Consider the following 22,046-nt stretch of genomic DNA (forward strand, 5'->3'; position numbering starts at 1 on the left):
TGCTGCCATCCATCCCAGTGCAGGTACAATTCTAGGCTAGCAGAGCTAGTCAGAGCCCAGCCTTCAGGCAGTGACCAATCCTCTTCAGTCCCTCAGAGGCATATGGTGTCCTCAGAAACAGTGCCATCTTGCAGTTGCTTTGATACCACTGTCTTGCTGATGTCTTTATCTGCTATTGAGGCAAAAGAAGGTGGGAAGGGAAGAGAGAGCATTTTTAGGACTGAGAACTGGTAAGCTTAATAAAGTTTACAAAAAATCTTGTGATCCACACCTCCACCAAAAATGCTTTGTTGGTTGACCAATAAGCATCAAGTGGTGAACTCCTGGTCAGTAGTTGTAGGAGCGGGACACCTTCAGCGCAGCAATAGCCACATGCTTTGGACCGTGGAGGTGTACTCTGCTGTCCCTTTGCTGCTGCTGCTGCTGCAGTAATGTAGCTGCAATAGCCACATGCTTTGGACCATGAAGGTGTGCTCTGCTGCCCCTTTGCTGCTGCAGCTGCAGCTCTGAGATAGTCTCAGGAGTAATATAGCTGCTGATGGTCAAGTCACATTGCAGCATAACTGCTCTCTGTGAGATGGCATTTCTTTCTGGAGCTCAGAAATGGCACCGTATGGGGTAAAGCTATTCCAAATCCTTCCTCAAGCAACTGGTCAGTTTTATTGTCTTTTCCTCCTGCCACAGCAGCAGCAGACAGGGTGAAGAAAGCTGTAGCTGCTGTTGCTTGAAAAATGAAGCAGAAGTCGCCTGCTTTGCAAAACTGATCTAATCATTGGTAAGGATGGCTCTGTGGACACCTAAGTGTGTGCTACTACAAAGGTGGGGATGGAGTGGAGGGAGGGCTGTGAGGGCAGGCTGGTTGGATAGGTCATCATGAAGTGACTGCCAGTGTGTTCATAGTGGAGATGCCCTATGTAGTAGGGATGCAGCCCTGTGGCTCCCTGGGCTCAGCAGCAGTGTGACAGGCATGGGAGACATGGCCACAGTGCCAAAAGTGTAAGTTGGAGGAAATCCCCCAAGTGAAAACAAAGACTTTGTAACTCATTTCCTCCAAGCTGAACAGAAAGACATCTGTGTTGATCCAGCTATTACGCACTAGTCACAACAAAACCATTGGCTTGCAAGCAGCACAGACCCTGCTTGCTTTCGCTAGACTGACATTTAGAAACATGAGAGATGTATTTCCACTGAAATTTACAAGCAATTTTTCTATCAATGAGGTTTTGCAGGTTGACAGTTTCTATAGGTAAGGTTTTGCTAAGAGAAGGAGATAAAGAACAGAGCCAGCATGACATCTCGCTACAGACCCTGAAGTTCAACACGGACTCCTGATGGGTGCAAAAAGACACCTTCATTTATTCTGGATATAAATGAGTGAGCTCTGGGGTGACTGGATGTGACCATTACATACAGTTAAGTATGAGGAAGACACTGCAGCCCTGGAGGCCATCTGGGCATGAGCAGATCTGAATGGACGTTACACAAGAGCAGCCTCAGGTCGCCCAGCCTGCTCAGGACAAAGAGCTCTGTACCCACCCATTCCCCATAGCCCTGTGAGTGCTCAATCTTCACCGCGGTGTGGAACGAGAAACACCTGAGCCAAAGCACTGGTTACACCCAGTTTAAAGCCAGCTGGTGCCAAGCCCTGGGGTGCAGCTAGATTTTGGAAAAGAGTTGACATCCTGTTCCGAGTTGTATAATATGCCTTTTCTTTTGCTTTACCGAAGCGCTTTCAGGCAGCTCTTGTTAGGTCTGTTGGATGTGGGCCACACTCTTCAGCTCCTCACCTGCCCCGAGCACAGAGGGCTCCCAGGGCCCCGCCACCGCCCCGCGGCAGGACGGGGCGGGGACGGGACGGGGAGGGAAGCAGAGAGGGTTGTGAGCTGCGGCCGGCCCACTGCTTTTTCCATCGCTGTCCCGCGGGGAGCGGTGCGCGGCGGCCGGTGGGCGGAGGAAGTGGAGGTGCCGCTGTCCGCCGCCTCCCCGGGAGGGAGAGGGGCAGTGCGCCGCTTCCCTGCGCGGCGGCGGCGGCCGGGACACTCAGGTAAGGCAGAGCCGGGGCTGGCGAGCAGCGGGGATGTCCCCGCTAACGGAGCCGGACGAGTTCATGTGGCAGCGCGGGCAGCCGGGACTACCCTGAGCTCCCGGTGTGTGGCTCCCGGGCCGAGAGGGCTGGCGGAGCGCACCCTGTAGCAGCCGCTTTCTGCAACTTCAGAGGTGCGCTGCCCCCCAAGAGTCGAGGCATTCCTCTCCCGGCGTGTGGCAGGCGGGTCTGTAAGCGGGAGCTATGACAAAAGGTGCGTTTTAAACCTTTGCTTAAAACTGCCGTAACTTGTGTAATACAAGGGGTTGTAGCCGGGGCTGACAAACACATTTTAAAGCAAACGTGACTTTCTTCTTGAGTCCTTCCCTATATCCCTGTAACTACTGTGGTTTACTAAGACTGTTCCACCTTGTCTCAAGGCACAATTTGCCTTGTGTATGAGTTTAGTCCTGGTAATAATACCTCTGCTATCTGTTCCACAGCATGTTTATCCTTTCTTATCGGTGATTGCTTTTGTGTAGCTTGGTGCTGGGATGTAGTGTACCTGAAGCTCATGTAGTGGGCTGCATGGATTTTTCCACAGGCTTCTCTTCTGCGTCCCTGTAAGTTGGAGCTGATAATTATTTGAACTGTAAATTGAGCTTTTAGTGTAGGCATGGCCATGAGCTCTCTGCTTGGGATGACAGATGAGTGCCTTACTGTGACACATGCTAATCTGAAATACCTAGTGTTATGAGTCAAGTAAGTGAGTTTGTAGTTTTCATAGATGGAAAAGCTGACCATAGTAGAAATGCAGATAAAAAGATGTCTTGCAAGTACTTGCTTCTGGAGCATTTGTTGCTGGTACTTCAGCTGACTATCATCTTTAATATAGCATGGCTGCAGTGTGAAGCCTTGCTGGTTAATTTGTTGGAACTCTCCAGTGGCTGAAAGATGAGTTGTTACTTACACCTGCTATATAAATGTTGGGGGTATTTTGGGCCATCGGAAAGCAGCTCTCAGTTACACTGAGGGAGTACTCAGAGGGATTTTGCACATGCTCCTCTTTCCTTTCAGTGCACCAGCTGTGCTGCTTGGCTCACATCACCTGCAGAAGAGCCCCTTTAGGCATCCTCTTGTTGTTTCTTGGGTACTGCTCTTGTAGGGGAGGAGGGAGCTCCCAGGCAGGGTGCTCCTGGTGGCCTTTTGATGGTTATGGTTTGTGAAGCAGGAGAGAGCCTATTTGCTCTTGGAAGCTCCTCTTGATGTGTCTCTAGCTTTTATTTTAAGTTTTATTTATTGAGAAATAATAAATTTTTATTCTGCATTTAGTCATCAGTGAAAGGGTTCAGCTGAACTTCTAAATGAATAGTGCAAGTATTTTGAGCCAAACAATTTCTGCATGAGCTTGTCTGCTGAAACCACTGAAAATGGAGTGGTGGGATTATATTTGGCATCACCAAATAAGGTTACTGTGCCATATTTATTTAATAAGCATATCTCATAGGTGTAAAAACCAAACCCGAAGATTTGGAGTTCACATAGTTAAAACATACTGCCAGTTAGACCTCCATCCTGAAGTAACTCTAGTTCTTAGCTGACTTTGTTAACACTTCAAAACTCATGGAAGTACCACTGAGAGGTTTGGGGATGTTAACGCAGAGTTTTTACAACCTTAAATCTCTTAAAACCACTGAGAGGCAGCTAGAATTACATCCTAAGTAAAGTTGCATTTCAGTTCTTAGCTGTGGGCTCAGTATTGTGGATGTGGCATTGCAATGTATCCAGTAACCTGGCTGCCTGCCTACAATGGCTAAAAAGAGAGAAAAATAAAATCAAGCTGATAACAATATCAGCTCTGTATTATTTCATCTTGCCCTGAAACAACATTGTATTCAGAAATGCTGTGATAGTATGGTATCCTGTAATTAAAGTTAAAATAACTGGGAAGTGGTTACTTTCACAGAATTGCTTGGCAGCCTTAAGAAAAGTTTTCCCCTCCACCAAGTGTAAGTGCAACCTGTTGTAGGTTTAATTGCCTCTGTGTTGTGTCAGCTTATAAACTGGATACACAAGATAAGGTGCATAATGGTGTAAGTTTCATACAGTTATTTGTATCTCAAATATGCAAAATATTTTCTGTTTCTTAGACAATGGAAGTCTGTGCTTCCTGCTGTTGATGCAAAGATCATGGAAAAACTGTCTTTAGCCCCTCTTAACCATTGACCTCTAAGATGTTTTTCTACTTGTTTTGACTTTTTTCAGTAACCTATTAGCTTTTTGCTGCTGAACTTGGAACTGTGCCTTATAAAAAAGGCAAGTTAGTGTGCACCAGAGAATCAGTTGTAGCAGTCTGCAGCACTCTTCTGCAGAAATACGGTAAGAAAAATATCACTATAAAAATCAAAAGGTAGGGAAAGCAGTACTTGGATAGAGTGGGGTAAAGGTTGGCATGGAGAAGGAGGCTTGAGGTGGTGGGTCTTATAGTTCAAAGAACACATGTACTTCTGAAGGACATCTATCGTATTTTTGGATTTGTGGTACAGATATTTTTATCATTATGTAAATGCATCTATTTGTACAGAATTACCAATACCTTGGCTAAAAAGTGATAGCAATGGTCAGTCAGTGGTTGTACTGTGGAAGTTAGAGTGATGGTGTTCATTACATGACCTGCTGGTACCCGCAGCTTCCTCTTTTACACAAAATGCGAGGGAAGGACTCACACTGTCTACAGCCCGACAGATCTCCTCGCTGCTGTGAGATCAGCCCAATTTACCCATCTTCCTGGCCAGGGCCTCATGCTAGCACTAGGCATTAGAGATATCACTGGTACAATGGGGCACAACTCTCTAGAAACCAGTGAAATTGCACTTGTATTTTAACAAATGATCCGTCAGGTCTCAAGAAACATATTTTTGTTAAGGGAGGGTGTTCCTTCTAAAGGCAACTCCCTGGTTTCCTCTGCTGGCAGAGGAGCGTTCTGCTGTCCTGCTTCTGATCTGGTTTTCTCAGTGTATGTTCTGAAGGAAAAATCATTAGGAAAGAAAGCAGTGTGTAGTTGAGGGAGGCCAGTGTTCCCTCATAGGACTCACAATGCCCTTTGTCTGGTGTGGCAGAAGGGGAAATGGGCAGCAGAGGCTTGTGATTGACCAGTGCCCCATGACCATTACAGCTCTGGCAGTTCTCAGTCACCTCCTGACCCAGCTCACACACACAGGCAATGATTCAGAGTTAGGGAAAATACCATGTGAGATAAACCCCTTGAAACAGAGTGACTTCTTTTTACATGGGGTGAGACGAGTCTCACTGTAGGAGGTGCTTTGCAAGGCAGGGAGCATGTTTTTGCATTTCTCCTGGGAACAGGTCTGTCTATCAGAGGCAGTGTTTACCTTTCTTAGGTCAAGACCTAGGAGAAGTCTTTGGTTTTGACAATACCCAAACCTTTAGGAGGATAATGACATTGCTGAAAAGATGCATCTTGGTTGGGTGACACTGTCCTGTATTCTGTGTAGTTCAATGAAGCTTGTGTGTAGTTTGGTGTTGTCCAGCCTTGCTACTGTGGGCAGGAGAGATGGTTTTGGGGAGCTTGCCACAGAGAGAATTGCTGTGGAAGAGCCTGAGCCTAGCCAATGGCTGAGGTATGAGAGCTGTTACCCATCTGCCAAGGGTGGCGTTTGTAGTTACAGCCCCTTTTCTGAGGCAAAATAACAGGCTACTGGGCTGCCCTGTTTCAGCTGTTAAGGTAAAAATCCTATATGATGTTGAACAAATGCAGGAAAAAGGAAAAAAACCTAAATTGCACCATGCTGAGGTATGTGGTACCTGGGCAAACTTTCTTGGCACTCCTTTTTCTTATTCATGTTTCTCTTATCAGCAGATGTGTGAATAGGTACCACTTTGTCACATGTAGGGTATAACTTCATGTATGCTCAAGTAGGTCACAGCTGGGCTTCCTGTTAGGAGGGGTTTTGTTCAGCCCTGTACTTATTACCAGCTGGCATCTGATTAAATCATAGGAACACTTGTTCTTGTTTCCACTTGAACGTGGGGCAGAAAAACCTGGCTTTGGGTGGTACACGGGTGGGGTTCTTCCTTCTGAGCCAGAGTCTGGGCAAGACACTGGGCCGTGCCCTGCAGGAGAAAGCACTGTCCCCTTTATGTTAGACTGGGACCAGTTGCTGACCATTTATGCTTATTAAATAAAAATAAACCTTCTCCTCTTTTCTGTATCCATTTTCAGGATGTCATTACTTTTCTGCATCTCTTGAACTGAAGGTTAACTCTGAAAGTCAGTATGAAGCAGGCACTCTACATGAAAACCTGAGACCTAGCCATAAAGGACTATCTTACCTTTGCAGTCTCTTAACTTTAATCCTTGTATTTTTGACCTCAATGGGACTGATTGGTGTCAGCCCAGCTTCTGGTGATGGTCTTTCTGTAATATACTTATACATCACCATAAATACTCAGAGTGGAGTACGATAGTATAAAGCATTAATGACTATTGCATGATGTCTCAAAGGAAGTTTAAGCTGAATGCTGTTTCTTAAGATGATAAATGCCTTGTGGCACCTGGCGGGTGCTGTCATTCCCTGTGTAGCTTACACCAGTTGAAGCACCTCAACATTTGAGAACTGACATCAAGGAGAGCAGAGATAACAAGCTGCTTCTCTAGAGATTCTCACTACCCTGCAGGAGTGATAGGAAAGGAAAAGCACAGGACCACAGCACTGCCTCAGTTGTGTTTATTTTCAGATTCAGTGAGAAATTTTTTCCCTGAATTAATACTCATATTTTGTCATTTGACAAAGCCCTTTGGCATTCCTTGTTGCTTAGGCTGCACTGTAAGTGAAGAAGAAATTCTTCAAGGTCACAGCTTGGAGTTTAGTCCTCTATGTGGAGACTCTATCAGTAAGTGGCTGAAATGCAAGTAAAAGCTTACCAATTTAACAGCTCTACAAATAATTTTAGGAAAGAACTCTGTGTGCTCTGCTTCAATAACTTCAGGAAGATAGGTATTACTCTTCCAAGCATCTCTCCAGACAGTATTCAGCAGTGTAGATACTACTCAAATCTTTGTCTTTTAATTTTTAATCCTTATCATGCCATACATGTGGTTGAAGCACAGGGCAAAACAGAAACTGAAGGCCTTTGTTAGCTGATTAAAGAAAGAAAAGCTGCTGTAAGTACAGTCCTTCAAGTGGTATGTCAGCTAAACCTACACAAAGTGTGAGAACATGAAATTGGGTCTGGCAGCATTACTTCTACAATTTTGAGTGCAGCCAAGTGGCAATTCTCTCACCAAGAGTCATGTTGTGCCACCTCGGTGAGGCGAGGGTGTAGTATGATGAGGGGGGAATTTTGATTTTCTTTTGTGAAGTTTTCCTTGTAACCTATCCAACATAACAGGGTAAGAGAGTCTGGGATCAGAAGATAAGAGCGCTGACCTTGCTAACGCCATCGCTTTGGTATGCGTTGCTCTGTAGGAACCAGTAGTATGGTATCTCAGATGAAATGTAAATGGTCAATTCATTTTGAGTTCAGTCGCTTGTGCTTGCTTTGTAGCAGAGGGGATGTATCCTGGTGAAAATGATGCAGGGGAAACTTGACAAACAGGAACTTGCCGTATTTCCTGTCCCCCACTTGCTGCCTTGGGTTTTCACTCATGCACAGAAGGCAGTTCTGACTTGGAATGTTAGATGTATTGCACTCTGTATGAGAGAGATCTGGGGCTAGTCAGTCACTCAGTAGGAAGAAAAAGGAACAAAATGGCATTCTAATACACCTTGAAAATAAAGACTTTGAGAGGCAATATATTAGTCAATACATGAGTTACGACCAGTAGTTAATCATCTGAGTCAGCTTCACAGCTTTGTCTTAAGCTGAAACTTTTCTGTTTTACTGAAGTATTTCCTTGTGCAGCTTCCAGGCAGTCTACCAGGTGTTTGTTTCTGTCCCTATTTAAAACCAGTTATTAATATAAGTGTATATTTTTCTTATTAATGTACCTATTAATGAATGTGTTTAAACATGGTGTAGTTTCTGGGATATTTGGTTTGAATTAACCAGTTATTATAATGGGGGTGGAAGGCATGTTTTGTAAACTTTTTGTATATATTGCTAGCATCTTACCACATAGCATATGGTTACCTGGGCAATGTCCTTTGCATACCCGATTTTGCTAAAAGCTTAATACTGGTGTACAGATGTCAGAATTGCTCCTGGTGGAGAGTACAGGGCATGCAGGAGCCATGCTTAATCTCTTTGCTCACAAACCTGTTTAACTGTTGCCTCAGATAACCTAACTAGTTGGTGAAACTTCAGTATTACAGCTTGTTGCTAAGACGTTCTTCATAGGCCATCTGAAGGGTAACTGAAAGGCTAACTAGAAAGAGATTATGATTTTATTAAGCTTACTCCCTTTGAGAGAGAGAACAGTGGGGCTGTTAGCTGTTTCTATGGAGCAGACGTAAACTTGGTTCATGCCTGCTCTACATGAATGACCTAGAAGGATGGATGCTTGATAAAAGATATAAAGAAGGTAATGATTTTAGCAGTACGGTGAGTAGACTGTGGCCTTCAACAACCCAGGAAAATAGTAGCAGCACATCCCTGGAGCTGGCTCAGGGCCATCTCGTCTAGCTCTGTTAGATTGGTATTAATATCAAGGCAGAACAATTCAGCGCCCATCACTTCTCTCTAACCTGCTTATCCAGGTGTAGGTTTCTCTCCTGCAAGCCACATGCCCGAGAGTCTCCCAAATTCCCTGAAAGCCAACTACTTTTTTTCAAGTTTTCCTTGACCTCAGGATTCCTTACAGCTTCTCCCAGCCATATGCTTGTCTTATGACCATATGATCTTTAGCTGGCATGTAGCCAGTTTATTACAGATGGGTCTGGACTGGTTTTTCCACAAGCCATCCCTTTGCAGTGAGGCTTAAGCATGCGTGTATAGCTGTCATTCTGTGGATACTAAATCATTCAGCTGGCTTTTATGCTGCAGGTGCTACAAGTTTTATCCATTTTTTTGGGGGAAGCAATATAGTTTCTGTATGGCTGCAAAAGGGAAGAAAGAATATCTTGAGGAGCACTGCAGAAGTGATAAAAGGATACCTGGGTTCTGATGAGACTGTTTCATCCAACTAAAAGCTACTTGACTGAAATGATAGAAATAATCTTAGAAGACAGATAAAGAGCTACAACCTGCTATCAATTTAGGAGATGGCTGTTTCTTTGAGAAAGTAAGAGGTTCCTTTACATTATTTGTGAATAAAATACAAGAGCAAAAAGCAGGTGACAGGCTGCTCAGTAAATAGGTTGCTTCCCTAGCAATAAACAGCAGATACATAGCTGGTATTTGCAGGGTGTCTTAAAATCAAAACCTCTTTTGATTCAGGTCAATTTTGAGACACTTCTCTGAATCACAGAATTGTTTGGGTTGGAAGGGACCAAGATCATCCAGTTCCAACCCCCACTAGCCATGGGCAGGGACACCTTATATTAGACCAGGCTGCTCAAATAAACTAATCTGACTAATAGTACTATAAGCTGCACATTGCAAGGGTGAATTGCTACATTTTTAAGTAGCTGTGAGATTGTTACATGTGTTCTAGCAGGGCTTCTAGGGACAGCATAGGCTGAGCTTTTGTACCTAAAGGCTAGTTTTTGAAGATGTATTTCAAACCCTGTGTATCTGTATCGCTGGATTTCCTCCAGGCACTGAAGAAATTTACAGGTTCTTTGTGACCAACTGTATTTCTGCATATGCAAGGCATATCAGGTCATTTAAGGGTAGCCTGAGACAGATAGTGGTTGAAGTGAAGTCATAGTTGATGCCTGCTTCTCCTTCATGTAAGATGTACCTACAGACCACTTCTACATAACTCTCAAGAGACATGGAAAATACATTTTAATTCATAAAGCCATTATGAAATTTAAAGCCAATCCGGTTCATGGCATTCTTTGAAAATTGTGTTTCAAACCCAGGAGTGAGTGACCCAAGATGTTCATCCTTGGGCTCGTCTGTTGGTTTTTTTTTTTCTGTGGAGTTTGGGTGAGAGAAGCTACCAACAAGCTGGCTAGGATCATAAGCAGATGCAGCAGAATCTGCACCAGAATGAGCAATTCCAGAATAGTGTTTAGTAGTGCAAGTGCCAGGTAGTGCTGGTACTGCTTTTCTGCCATCAGGAGCCAAGCTAGGGTTTCTGTGGCTTCAGCTGTGCCGTAGAGATGTACATGGCAGTTCTTCGGTGTGGAGAACAGGCAGGCTCCTTAGGGGTTATTTCAGGATTGCTCATTGCTGGCAAAATACGTTTAAGCCAGAAAAACTTTCCTTTGGCTTTTAAGATGATCGCAGGTAATGATCTAGAAGGCTGGGTGTTGCTTTTAGGTGTTGAAATATTATTGTTGGTTCTAGCTCCAGAATGAATGGGCTTGGGACCAGGGGAGAGGTGGTCCCAGGTGGTCAATAGGTGACTTATTTCTACCATTCTCCACTTTAAAAGTTATGTCAGCCCAGTGGTACAAAGCAAAACCATGATTGTGTTCAAGTTGGTGCAAAGTTAGGTTCATTGTATTGGGATCGGTTACTTGGCGTGTATGCTGGTAGAACAGAAAGAGTTTTAGTTAACTTTTAGGAGTCAGAGAAGAAGTAGTTGTTTAGGGGAAAAAGTTTATCTAAGTGTTTGGAAAGAGAAGTATCTGAGGAAGTATTAGTCATTCCCTGTGCATAAAGCAAGTCATAATTTGTATGTATTACAGTATTTTAGTTGCAGTTTGTCAAAAGTGTGTATCAAATACTGAAATAGATTGATTTTATTTTTGTGTAATATGTCATGTACTCACCTGAGATTGTATAACATTTAGAAAACCTCAGATCGTGAAGAAAGGGAATTAAACTGTCTCCTTTACTGGAATTAAGAAGAAAGATTGCTTCAGGCACTGTTGACCTCTCTTCCTTTTTTCAGACTTTCTTCCCCATAGATTTGATTTGCTTTTCTGAGATTTGCAGGTTTGTGTACAACAGCAGTTGACAGCCTACTTAATGGTGAGCTTTAGATTTCATAAACAGAATTAGGTTCAACCTCTGATTTAAAAGAATGTTTATTTTCCAAGCCCTCTAAAGCCCCAGATTCCTGGAGAAGTAAGAAAAGCTTTTGCACAAGCTTTGCCCATTTCTTTTGCCAGTCTCATCTTTGTCTCTCTCTTTAGGAAGTGGTTGTTACTGTTTTTGTCTGTTCTTATCGCAGGGGACTTTTAGGAACAAGACTGAGGCAGCAGCTCTGCTTTACCAAATGTCCACCCAGCACTGCAGGGCCAGGAAGGGACTGGTGGAGTAGCCTCGGTCTATGTAGAAGTGAAATAGATAGACTCTGCTCTCTCTGTGCTTCTGCTCCTCCAAACCAATGCCATGCTGGTTTGGAGGTTGTTCTTACATGTTCTTCTCTTAACATTACTTTGAAAATACTTGCCAGAACTAAGAGGACCGTGTTTTTTCAAAGGTACATACACAGGTAAAAAGGACCAGCATACCACCTCCCTTCTCCCAGTTCCAACCCTAATCTTCCCTTTTTTGTTTGTGCTGATTGTTTTTCCTCTCTTCTGTCATCTGAGGACCAGTTATATCTGTGCAATTAAACCAAACTAATATTCTTCACCAGACCTTTATACTGCATAAATGAAGAAACAAATCTCTTTATGCCCTGCCTTATTTGGCCTGCTGCAGTCAACACTCCTTGCAGCATCTTAAAGTCCTGGTGATGGCACCACAGCAGGTAAGAGATGGTGTATGTCAGCAGGAAAAAATAGCTTACCATTTTCACCCCACTTTGTGTGGTATTTACAATGAAAATAAACCTGAGTAACAAAGTTCAGAGCTAGGAAAACTTGCTGTCTCCCTTCTAAGGGTTAATATCAAGTATCAGTACATAAAAATGTTAGTCAGGCTTGGATTTGGTCCTTGCATGAGCAATGTGGATTAGGCATCATGGAAATGGCAGTAAGGCAATGTATATGGATAGCAACAGCATCCTCAGTCAGCTGTTTAAATTGATACGATAGCACTGCTTCCCTTGTTCAGAAATTGGAAATCTGCCCTCAGAAAGAGGTCTCTAAAAAGAAGGGGTGTGTGTGTGTTTTTGTTTTTTTTTTGTTGTTTTTTAATTCTCTAATTTTAATTTTCCTTTATTTGACTCAAATGTGTGATAATGAAAATATACCTGATTCTCTTGCGTGTGATTTTGGCGGCTGTTGCAGGAGGCTTTGTCAGAAGGCCCAGCTGCGGATAAGTTTATCTTGTAAAAGTTTGGTCTGCCTGTGTGCTAAGGTCATCAAATATGTTAGGATCTCACCTGGAAGCTGTGTGAATGGACTAAACCTTGCTGCTAAACAGGATTTTTTTAGTTTGTGTCAGAAGGCATATGGCTTCTGGTGAGCCCAGACCCACAGATTCCCAGTGGAAGAGGTCAGTTCTGTCTGCAGAATACTTGAAATTGGCTTCCTGCTGTGGGAAGCGCTGTTCAGTTGTGTCAGGCCACCTTGAAAGCTTTTCCAAAAATAAGGAGGTAACTTTGGGTGCTGGAGTGGAATTTAACAATAGTAGCTAATGCTAATAGAATTCTTATGGAAATAATAGCAACAATTAACTGCTGTATGTGGGTTGAAGAGAGGGTAATGCCACATTATGTATGTGGTTACACAAGTATCTAAAAGCCTCAAGCCTAAAAAGACTAGACTGGCAGAGTATTTGAAATTCTCTTGCTGTTGAAGGGTTTCTGCATGTGGTTTTGCATACACTTTTGATAACCTTTCCCAATATGATGAATTGCAGCTACTCTCTATATGTGCATACACATATAAAGATCTTCACCCCCCCCCCCCAACATAAACCATCAGTTTTTCACGTTATTTTCTTAATCTGTGTGAGAAAAACGGGGTGCATGAAGGTAGGGCTTAAACTTTATATCAATGATGGTGAAGAACAGCAAAGACTTCACAAGTGTTGAAAGAGTGGCAGAAACACAGTCTTGGAGGTGTTAAAGCCATACCAACATCGCTTTGCAGACAATACAGGAGGGGGGAGCAAGTTCATGTTCAGGAAGATTTGCAACTCTTCGGCAGTGGGTTTTGCTTATCTTTAGTAGCGAAATGAAGATGACTTTCTAGTCCTTGATGAAATCACAAGATAAACTCATAACACTTTGTGACTAACAAAACAAATACAAGAAGTTGGGGGCAGCATACAATGGAAGAGCTGGCCATCTGCTCTATCACCAATACTATTTCTTGAGGCAGTGACACATTCAAAAGCTTTTTTTATCTGTAGAAAGTTCAGGTGGCTGAGCGTGCAGGAGGTCAGTAAGCTGAGAAAATGTTTGGATTGTGTTCCTTTAACTGATGTTTCAAAGTTGTTTTTGTGTTTTTGTTTTTTTTTTGTGCCTTGCTTTCCTGTGTCCCAAACTAAGTTTCAGCTGTATTCTCTTTCAGCAGAGAACATTACAAATGCTAGAGAGGCTTTTGATCTGAATAAACTGAAGGCAAGATAGTCGGTGCAAGTTTATAGGTATTGCACAGCTTTTATGTGGAACAAAAAGAAACACTACAAATAGTCCGCTGTAGAGGAATGACTAAAACCACAAGAAGTTGTTAAGGGCAGTGCAAATCGATCAGTCTGTCCTTTGTGTGGTATCCCGTAGTGTTGCTAACTCAAAGTTAGCAGTAAATCATTGAAATTAAAAAATGCCCGTGTCAACATATATTCTACATCATGGATGGTAATAGTGTAATTCTTGTTTCATAAAGCAGAGGTTCCTCTCCTAAAAAAAATAAAATGTATTAATGAGGAAATTGAAGAAGGGGCACTATAAAGCTGTGAAAGGGATAACTTAGTCATTGAGTTGTATTGCTTCCGGGGTGTCAGAATAGCAGGCAATAGGGTTTGTTTACAAATGATTTGCAGACATGTACATATCATTCTCCTAAATCTGAACTCATCATGTAAGGAGAAAGAAACCCTTCTGCTGCTTTTGCCATTTTTTACCAGCTATTTTGTGCACTGTCTCTATTTCTGTTTTGTGATGGTTGATGGTCCAGTTTGGTGAGATGAACCACCTTGATGCCAGCTGATGCTATCAAAGAGGGACCATCATTTTTTCAGCATTATTTACTTCAGTTACCCCCCCTACTGAAGTTGTTGCACCACAAGGAAACAGATGCTTGTGTGTTGTCAAATGCAGGGAGCCTGTTTCTGAGGAATTTTGGAAAACCTGTGCTGCTTGTGATGAAAGTCTCCTCCTGTGCGTGTACGTGAGTAGCCTTCAGTTGAACAAAGGATATTTTGCAACAGCACATGCTTATCTCGGAATCTTCAGTCAAAGCTGTCACCAAGTCACTCCTTAGTCTGTTTACTTTTTAACCTAAACTTCATACAGGCAAATATGAATTTTATTTTCAAAGGGCCTGATTATATATAAAATTAGCCAGTTATTCTTTGGCTTACTTTCAGACAGAGACTAAGGTGTTGCAAGCCTTTGGGTATAATTTTGAAATCTATTCAAAAGTCGCATTTTCTGTTAAAAACAATGCAATTTGCATATGATAGGAGTGGTTTCTGAGACTGCTGGGGGAAAAAAAAAAGGCAGGAAAAAAAGCAAATCCAAGTATTTACCTTTTTTCTGACATGATACTTTTCAGATGTCATTATAGTATTTTCCCCCTCAGTTTCAATTTTAAAATGGTGACGGGTTATGTGAAAGCATATTAATTTGTATTTCTGTTGAATTTACCATTTGAACAGGGATTAATAACAGTTGTCTTTTATTCAGTTGAATTTTATTTTTTTGAGTTTGGAGCTGCAGCCTTAGAAGTGGAGCAAAAATACTTTTCTAATAATGAAGCATAAGCAGATTTTGCAATCCTTGCTTGCACTGGGTAGTAATTATTCAAATAAGCTTGTGCTGGATACTCATGTAAGTAACTATTCACATGTAACTCAGTTTGTTGTTCCATGGTAAAGCAACAGCAGCTTCAGCAGAAAAAACAGGGTAAGGAGTTCTCCTTTTCTTCTTCCTCCTGCACTGTTTCTGCATTCTGCCCAGAGCTGCAGTGTGTTGCCTGTTCACTTACCCCACTGCGGCTGTTTTCAGGGATACATTAGAAACTTGATCAGCAAATTGAGATGAATTAATCCATAAAAGGAGGAAAAAATATTCTGGAAGAGTTACAGGTTTGAATCAAAATTCAAGGTACCATCTGTGTACTTAAAATTGACATTTTGATTTCCTTTTTAAATTGAGTTAGTGAATATTACATAATTTTAATGTACTGCAGTAGGTGATATATTTTCAATATTAAATATGAAGACTTGGACTTGCTACAAATTTGGATTGATGGGCCCAAACTCTGAAATAGAGCGGTTGTGCAGGATTCATGATGAAACCCAAGTCAGAAACCTGAGGATGCTGATTTCTTAGAGGGGCTCTGGCCTACATGGCAGCCCATCACCTTAGCTTTAAAACTTTGCACTGAAAAACCCAAATTCTTAGGTAAATGTTACCATCACTAAGGAGGTGTCAGGACTCGGAAAAGAGTTCCAGCTTGAGTTGTTCTTTTCAGGCACAGGCAAATGTTTTCTGTTGGTGTTCGTTGTATGACTGTTGCATGTAAGTGTGTTTTTCAGAATGCCTTTTTTCTTCCGAACCACTTCATGACTATGTGATACAAAGCTATGTGTTGTATGTGAAAATGCATTTGGATCAGAGAAACCCTGGTCAGAGTGGGATGCACTTTCTCTTCTCTGCTTGCTAGAACTCCCGTTGGGACTTTTGTACATTTACTGTTTGAATGTTACATGTGTTTAAGGACCAGTTTCTGGTGACTAATTGTTTCAGTAAACAAATACAATCCAGGAGCTGGGAGTGAGAATCAGGAGATAAGTGGGTAGTGTTGCAACTGCTGAGCTTACCTCCTCACTTAGTGCCACAGTTTTAGCCAGTGAAAACTGGGAAAGGTGGCTTGCATAAGAAGCTCTGTTTACAAGTGCAAACTTACGTTGTACATCTTGACCAATATTGATGTAGTAGATTTATCATAATGGTTGTTTTCTTTTGTTTTGTGGAAGGTGTGTGGTGACTTCATGCCGTACAGGGGGATTATTTGTATGATGTGAAGATGGATAGTGCGAGCTCGTGCAGACTTTTTGATACTTAAAGTTGAGGATGTTTTCCCACTCAAAAAAAAGGTGAGATTGTGTAACTCTTACTTTGGGATACATCATAATTCTGTCATCATTCTGAGTCCTCAGCATCTCTGCCAATTAGATCGTATTTGTTACTGTGTAACAGGTTGGCAGGGAACAGGGCAAGCCCTTGGCTGGAGTGATGATCTGAAAGGTTTGGATGGGTGGCAGCTCGAACCTCCCCGTGCTATTTATAACAAGATAACAATGTGTCATGCAAACAGCTTCATGTTCTGAGGGATGGTCTGGGAACAGCGAAATGTTTGGGGGGAAGGGCAGGGAAAAGTGCAGAAAATCTCTAAAACTGTACTGAAGAAAAAGTAGTGATGTACGGGTTTAGTAAGAGGTGAGGGCGGCCGTTACAGGTGCTTCTCAGTGAAGTATTGCAATTTAGGAAAGGAACTTTAAGAATAATAGGTGAAGGTTCAGTTATCTTGGACCTTATTTATGGAAATAGGAATGTGGTTAGAGCCACTGGCTTGGAAAAAAAGAAACAAACAAACATAACAGGTTTCTGTGACCCAATGCAAATTCAAAAGCTGATCTTCTAACCTGGGAAACTGGTTCTAATCTGCAGGGATCTCCGTAACAGAGATAATTCAGTGTAGCAACAAGGTGAAGACATGGACCAATTACATTATCGATGGCTTTATTTTTTAATGCTAATTTTTGTCAAAAGGATTTTTGTTTTGTTTCTTGTATAATGTTAATGTGACAAAAGAGGGCTGGTAGGGAAATGAAATATTTTAGCATTGAGATTTGAAATCACAGTTAATTTTGAATCCGTCTCCAGTGTAGCACTCTGGGGATTTCTGAGATTGCCATTTTTAAGATGGGTAATAATTATGCTTTTCTGAACTGTCATCAGAGACTTCATAGTATACAGAACAGAAAGATTGTTTTGCGAGGGAGAGCCTGTGATGGCAAGTTAATACTGACTTTTAATTCAATTAAATACTGACTCAAAATTCACTTTAATACAATGTTCATATTTTCAGTTCATGGTAGTACCCTTTTCTCTGCAATTACCTTTAAGATTGCCAAATTGTTTTTAGAAGGGCAATAAAACAGAAGCAGACAGCTTTAGTAATTAAAAAATGTGCTCAAGACATTTACCAGTTAAAAATATCTGTCCTCTTCCCAGAAAGAGTGTGACAGGTAAAGAACAAAATGTATAGGAAGACAAAAACCAAAAAGAGATTATTCACAATAATCACCATTTTCAATCCTATTGGAGTCTTTTAATTATGCATCCTAACCTGGTCTTATTTTGTAGGTCTTTGTAGACCAGAGACTAATTTTTTAGCATATTCAGAGATATACCTTGAGAAGAAAGTAATATTTTAAAGTGGTGAAGAACCACATCCAACTGTGAAGTGGCAGGAGTGTGGGATATGAAAGCTCATTTAGCCAAAACAGGGAGATAAACGCAGTATCAGGACTAGACTGGAAGGCTGAGAGTGTCACTTCATGTTCTGCCACAGCCAATAATGACATGTTTAGGCACAAAGCAGGAGAGGCACTAAAGTGAATTTACTTACATGTAATTTTCTTTAAACTTTACTTTTGTAAGGTAGTATTGCAAGGAGGCTTGTGGTTTTTCAAACTTCTCTGCACAGTACTGTGTCATGCAGTTGTTTTGTCCATGCTGAAGTTGTGTTGCCTCAGAAAAAAAATGTATGTTCGTTTCCCCAGTAAATTTTGAAATAATTTAAGTACTAATTAGGTGCCTAAATTGATCCCTGTGAGAAATGGAAAAAGTGTTTGGATTTTTGTTCTGGTTGTGGTGGTTTTTGTTTTGCTTTGTTTTTTCTTAATAGGTTGGAGGGAAATTTCCTGCTGGTACAGAGATCACAGAATAGTTTGAGTTGGAAGGGACCCTCAAAGGTCATCAGGTCATCTAGTCCAACCCCCCTGCAATGAGCAGGGACATCTTCAAGTGTAATAGGTTGCCTAGAACCACATCCAACCTGGCCTGGAATGTCTTTGGGAGGGTGCATCCACCACCTTTCTCAGCAACCTGTTCCAGGTCTGCAGTGATTATCTAGGGCTCTGGCTGGGATTATGCCCCCATCCCCTTCACAAATACACACAAGTGAGATCATTGTTGTAGTCACTGGTGCTTCAGCAGATGATGCTGTTCCTTCTTCAGCCTATGGCTTCAGTCTGCAGCCATGCTGCTCTAGCCTGAGCTGTGGTACAGGTCTGTGCCAGCAACATGTGCCAGCAACGTCCCAGCTTTGGAGCACTGCTTGAGATGGGGGCTGGCAGGTCTGCCAGAAAGATAGCAAAGGGGAAGGTGATGGGGAGAAAGGTTTCTAGACGAGCTTCCACATCACTTCTCCCACATCTTTGATTCCTGTCTCTGTGCCACCTCATGTGTTAAGTCTCTGCAGGCAGCCATCTGTGCTGCATGATGAAATGCCTGGTTGGATCCCTTCCCTATGCCCCGCTTTCCAGCCCAGCAGGAGGAACGCTTGCACCCACATAAGGCAGAGTAGCAGAGAGGCAGTGAACATATGAGTAGGAGGTCAGCTGTGTTTAAGCTGGCAGCATTGCAAAGAACAGCGATCGCCTGACAATGTGTTTGGCAGGACGCTGGAGCCAGATTTGCAAACAAAGTAACTGTGGGTGCATTTGTTTTATGTACTCCTAAGTCTGTCCTACAGGTATGAATCATAGTGTAAAACTTTAAAGCAGCTTGATGTTACTCATCAATCAGCTGTCAGAAGTAAATTACTTCTTGTTGATGGTCAGCATGAAGCCTTTCTAAATAGAAGGTGGAGGGCATATACTAGCACTTTCTGAAAAATAAGCTTTAATTTTCTGTTCGCAAATTGCCATCTTCTTAACAACTATGTCTGAACATTTTCGTTAATATATTTGGGGTGAATTTTCAGAATTACTTTTACTGATTTATGTTCCATTTTGTATTATGAACTGTGTTGCAAATGGCATTTGTATACGCACAGACCTTAGCAGTTAGAACTTTGAGACACGTTAGGACTTAGTGGTGAGGATTTGTACGCTGCTGTTTGCCTAGAGCACATGTCGGACTTCTCACCCCTGTTTTCTGTGATGTAGACTGCAGTGTCCCTTACTTCACGCTGGTCATGTGCAGCTTTTGGCTTCCTGGGAATGTGCCAGTGCAGCCCTCAGCTGAGCAAAGCCTGAATTTTCTTGTCTAATAATTAATTTCTGTAAACTTCCAGCTGCTTAGGGTCAGCTCCAGCTTTCTGTACATTCAGGTAGCAAAAAGAAGCTTTTTTTGCTACTGAAATCACCAGTTCTGTGATGCTTCAAAGATATCGTAATGATGTATTCCTCTTGTCTTCACAGGAACTGATATTCAATGGCTAGAAACAGTTGACAAGTGGCTGAAATGAATACGACTACTATCCTACAAGAGATTTTGATTAAAAGATCGCAGCAGAAGAAGAGGACTTCTCCCTTAAACTACAAAGAGAGGCTTTTTGTACTTACAAAGTCTATGCTAACATACTATGAAGGTCGAGCTGAGGTAGGACACACAGGTTTATACTGTAGAGTGACTTTTGTTCCTTTTCGGTTTTGTATGCTATTGGCTTTTTTCCGATTGTTTATCATGCTGTCAGGAGCAGATGGGGGCAATGGCCATGGGTTGCAATGAACATGAGCTGCAGTTTCTTCCCTCTTATTTATAATGCAGATTGACAGATGTGTATATAACTTATCTGATAGTCAACTGGCTCTTAATCAGAGTTGTAGTATATGGCCGGATGCGAGAAATAAGATTAAACAGCTTTTATAGCTGGTCATCAAAACTGATTTCTTACTCTCTAGAGACATAAAAGATCACAAAGTGGGGAAAATGGAAGAAAAACTTAAAATTGTAGTTGCTTGTAGCCATGTTTACTGTGAAAGCCATTACTTTCACATCTAGGAATTAACTGAATTCAAAGAGGACAGCATTTGACAGGAGCTGTGAGTTGCAGAACAAGTCATTAGAGATGAGATCCATTAGAGTGGATCATGCAACCTAGTGACTGAAATGAAGCTGGAAGCAGTTTATCTTTGATGGCACAAACAACCTGTTCCTGTTACCACTTCCTGTGTAAGTTCGGTTACACCAGAAGTCAGTAGTGTAAACTGGGCAAATCCTCAGACCAGCATGTTTTTCAAATGAGCTTCAGACTCAGTTTCATCAAAATCGCCTGTCCCCAGAGTGCCCCGTCAGGTCTTTAGTGATGGGGGTGGTAGTTACAGGCCTATGGCTAGACTGTGTGCCACTGACTGTCAGCCTCTGAGTCCAGCTGTTACGCCAATTTCCAATCTGCCTTAGAATAGGTGTTTGTGTATTTTTGCTGACTGTGGAGTTAAAATATGGATTTGTTTTAGAATTCTGGTGGGGATTTATTCTTTGTGGGTTTTTGGTGGTTTGTTGTTTTTTGTTTTTGTTTTTTTTTTTTCCCCTTCCTTTTATGCTTTCACCCCCAGAAAATAAATGGGGAGAGGGGTGGGGAGGGACACACATGACACTAAGAAGGCATCTGAAACATGTCTGGCATGCTTATTCTGTGTCACCTGACATTCAGGTCAAATAGAACTGTCACTAACAGGTTTTGCAGGTCTAGTTGTTGGCATTTAAGAAGTTACGGCTTCCAGCTTTCCCTTTCCCCTGCAGGTAATGTTCTCTGGCTAAAATACTCTTCAAGGAGGTTTATCTGAGAGGGGGCTAAAATTCAGTTTTATTGGCACTGAGATGGAGCAGGGCTGCCCGTAGTACATTTACTTCATAAAATGCTCCAGCCTAAGGTAAGGACAGTTGGGTTGAAAATACACATTACACCTATGCTACCCCACCAGTCTGCTGCTGAAACTGACACATCTGTCTCTTCCATGTCCTAGCCTGGCAGGCCTTCCACATCCACTTACATTGGTTCTGATACTTGGAGTCCGTACTGCTCTGAGAAAAACTTGCTAATCAGCGGAAAGATTGGGTTTATTTTGGCTGGATTAGTGTTCTGCTGGGATAGCAAGCTGTGTAGCTTGGTGCAGGATCTGACAAGAACTGGGGCCGGTGCCAGGTAGTGGAGGAGGACAGGATGCTCTGACTGCTGACAGCAGAAGGTTGTTAAACTGGCTCCAACCTCAAACTCTTCTCATGTTCACTGTTCCTCCCACTTCAGATTGTTTTAAACATTAATCAGCATTCTAATATTCTGTGATTCCAGTTTATTAGCAGTATTGTCTGAAAATAATGAGCTTTGATCTTAGAGGGGCACACTGGGGATTTTTGTCAGCAGTACTTGGTCTCTATTTGGGAAAAAAAATACTGTGTGACTAAGATCTCTGTGACACAGAAATACTTATTCCTTTGTGTCACTGGGCAACTGAAATGGAAAAAGTTTGCGGGTTTTATCAGTTGTTTGGTTATTATTTGGTTGGATGGGTTCTTTTTTAAGCCAGTGATGGTGGTTGTAAATTTGTATTTGCAGTAAGACAGTTGTCGATTGTAGATTTATATAAAAATAAAAATGATTAGGGATAGAAATGATTCTGGCCCCTCTGGATAGTTGGAGGCTTATTGCTGAAATAACTATAACTGCTGTGTATGTTGATAGAATTTAAAGATGTGACAGATGAAAGGGTAGGCATGGACTGATCTTATTTCAGGTTTGGCAATACTCAAAGTCTAGATTGGTAAGATAAACATGGAAATCCCAAGCCAAGAGGATGCCACACCCTCACATTAATCATATAACTGCCATGGTAGCAGTCTGCCAAGGATGGCTGAGTTCTGCTCCTC

General features: G+C 42.1%; 1 protein-coding gene across 3 annotated transcripts in view; it reads left to right on the top strand.

The window, feature by feature from the left end:
• Positions 1 to 1,887: 1,887 nt before the first annotated feature.
• Positions 1,888 to 22,046, top strand: part of TEC (tec protein tyrosine kinase) — a 49,638-nt gene continuing 29,479 nt past the window's right edge. The window contains exons 1-3 of one of the 3 annotated variants that reach the window (XM_062607553.1): positions 1,888 to 2,044; positions 16,142 to 16,261; positions 19,598 to 19,778. In XM_062607553.1, coding sequence (XP_062463537.1) covers positions 19,641 to 19,778 — 138 coding nt within the window. In that variant the 5' untranslated portion in view covers positions 1,888 to 2,044; positions 16,142 to 16,261; positions 19,598 to 19,640. Of the gene's footprint in view, positions 2,045 to 16,141; positions 16,262 to 19,597; positions 19,779 to 21,022; positions 21,053 to 22,046 lie in introns of those variants that run through there. The other 2 variants (XM_062607563.1, XM_062607572.1) reach the window with 2 other exon arrangements.

This window comes from Pezoporus occidentalis, unplaced genomic scaffold, assembly GCF_034315485.1.
Source record: "Pezoporus occidentalis ecotype Australia unplaced genomic scaffold, CSIRO_AGI_Poc_V1 ctg1, whole genome shotgun sequence".
NCBI lineage: Eukaryota > Metazoa > Chordata > Aves > Psittaciformes > Psittacidae > Pezoporus > Pezoporus occidentalis.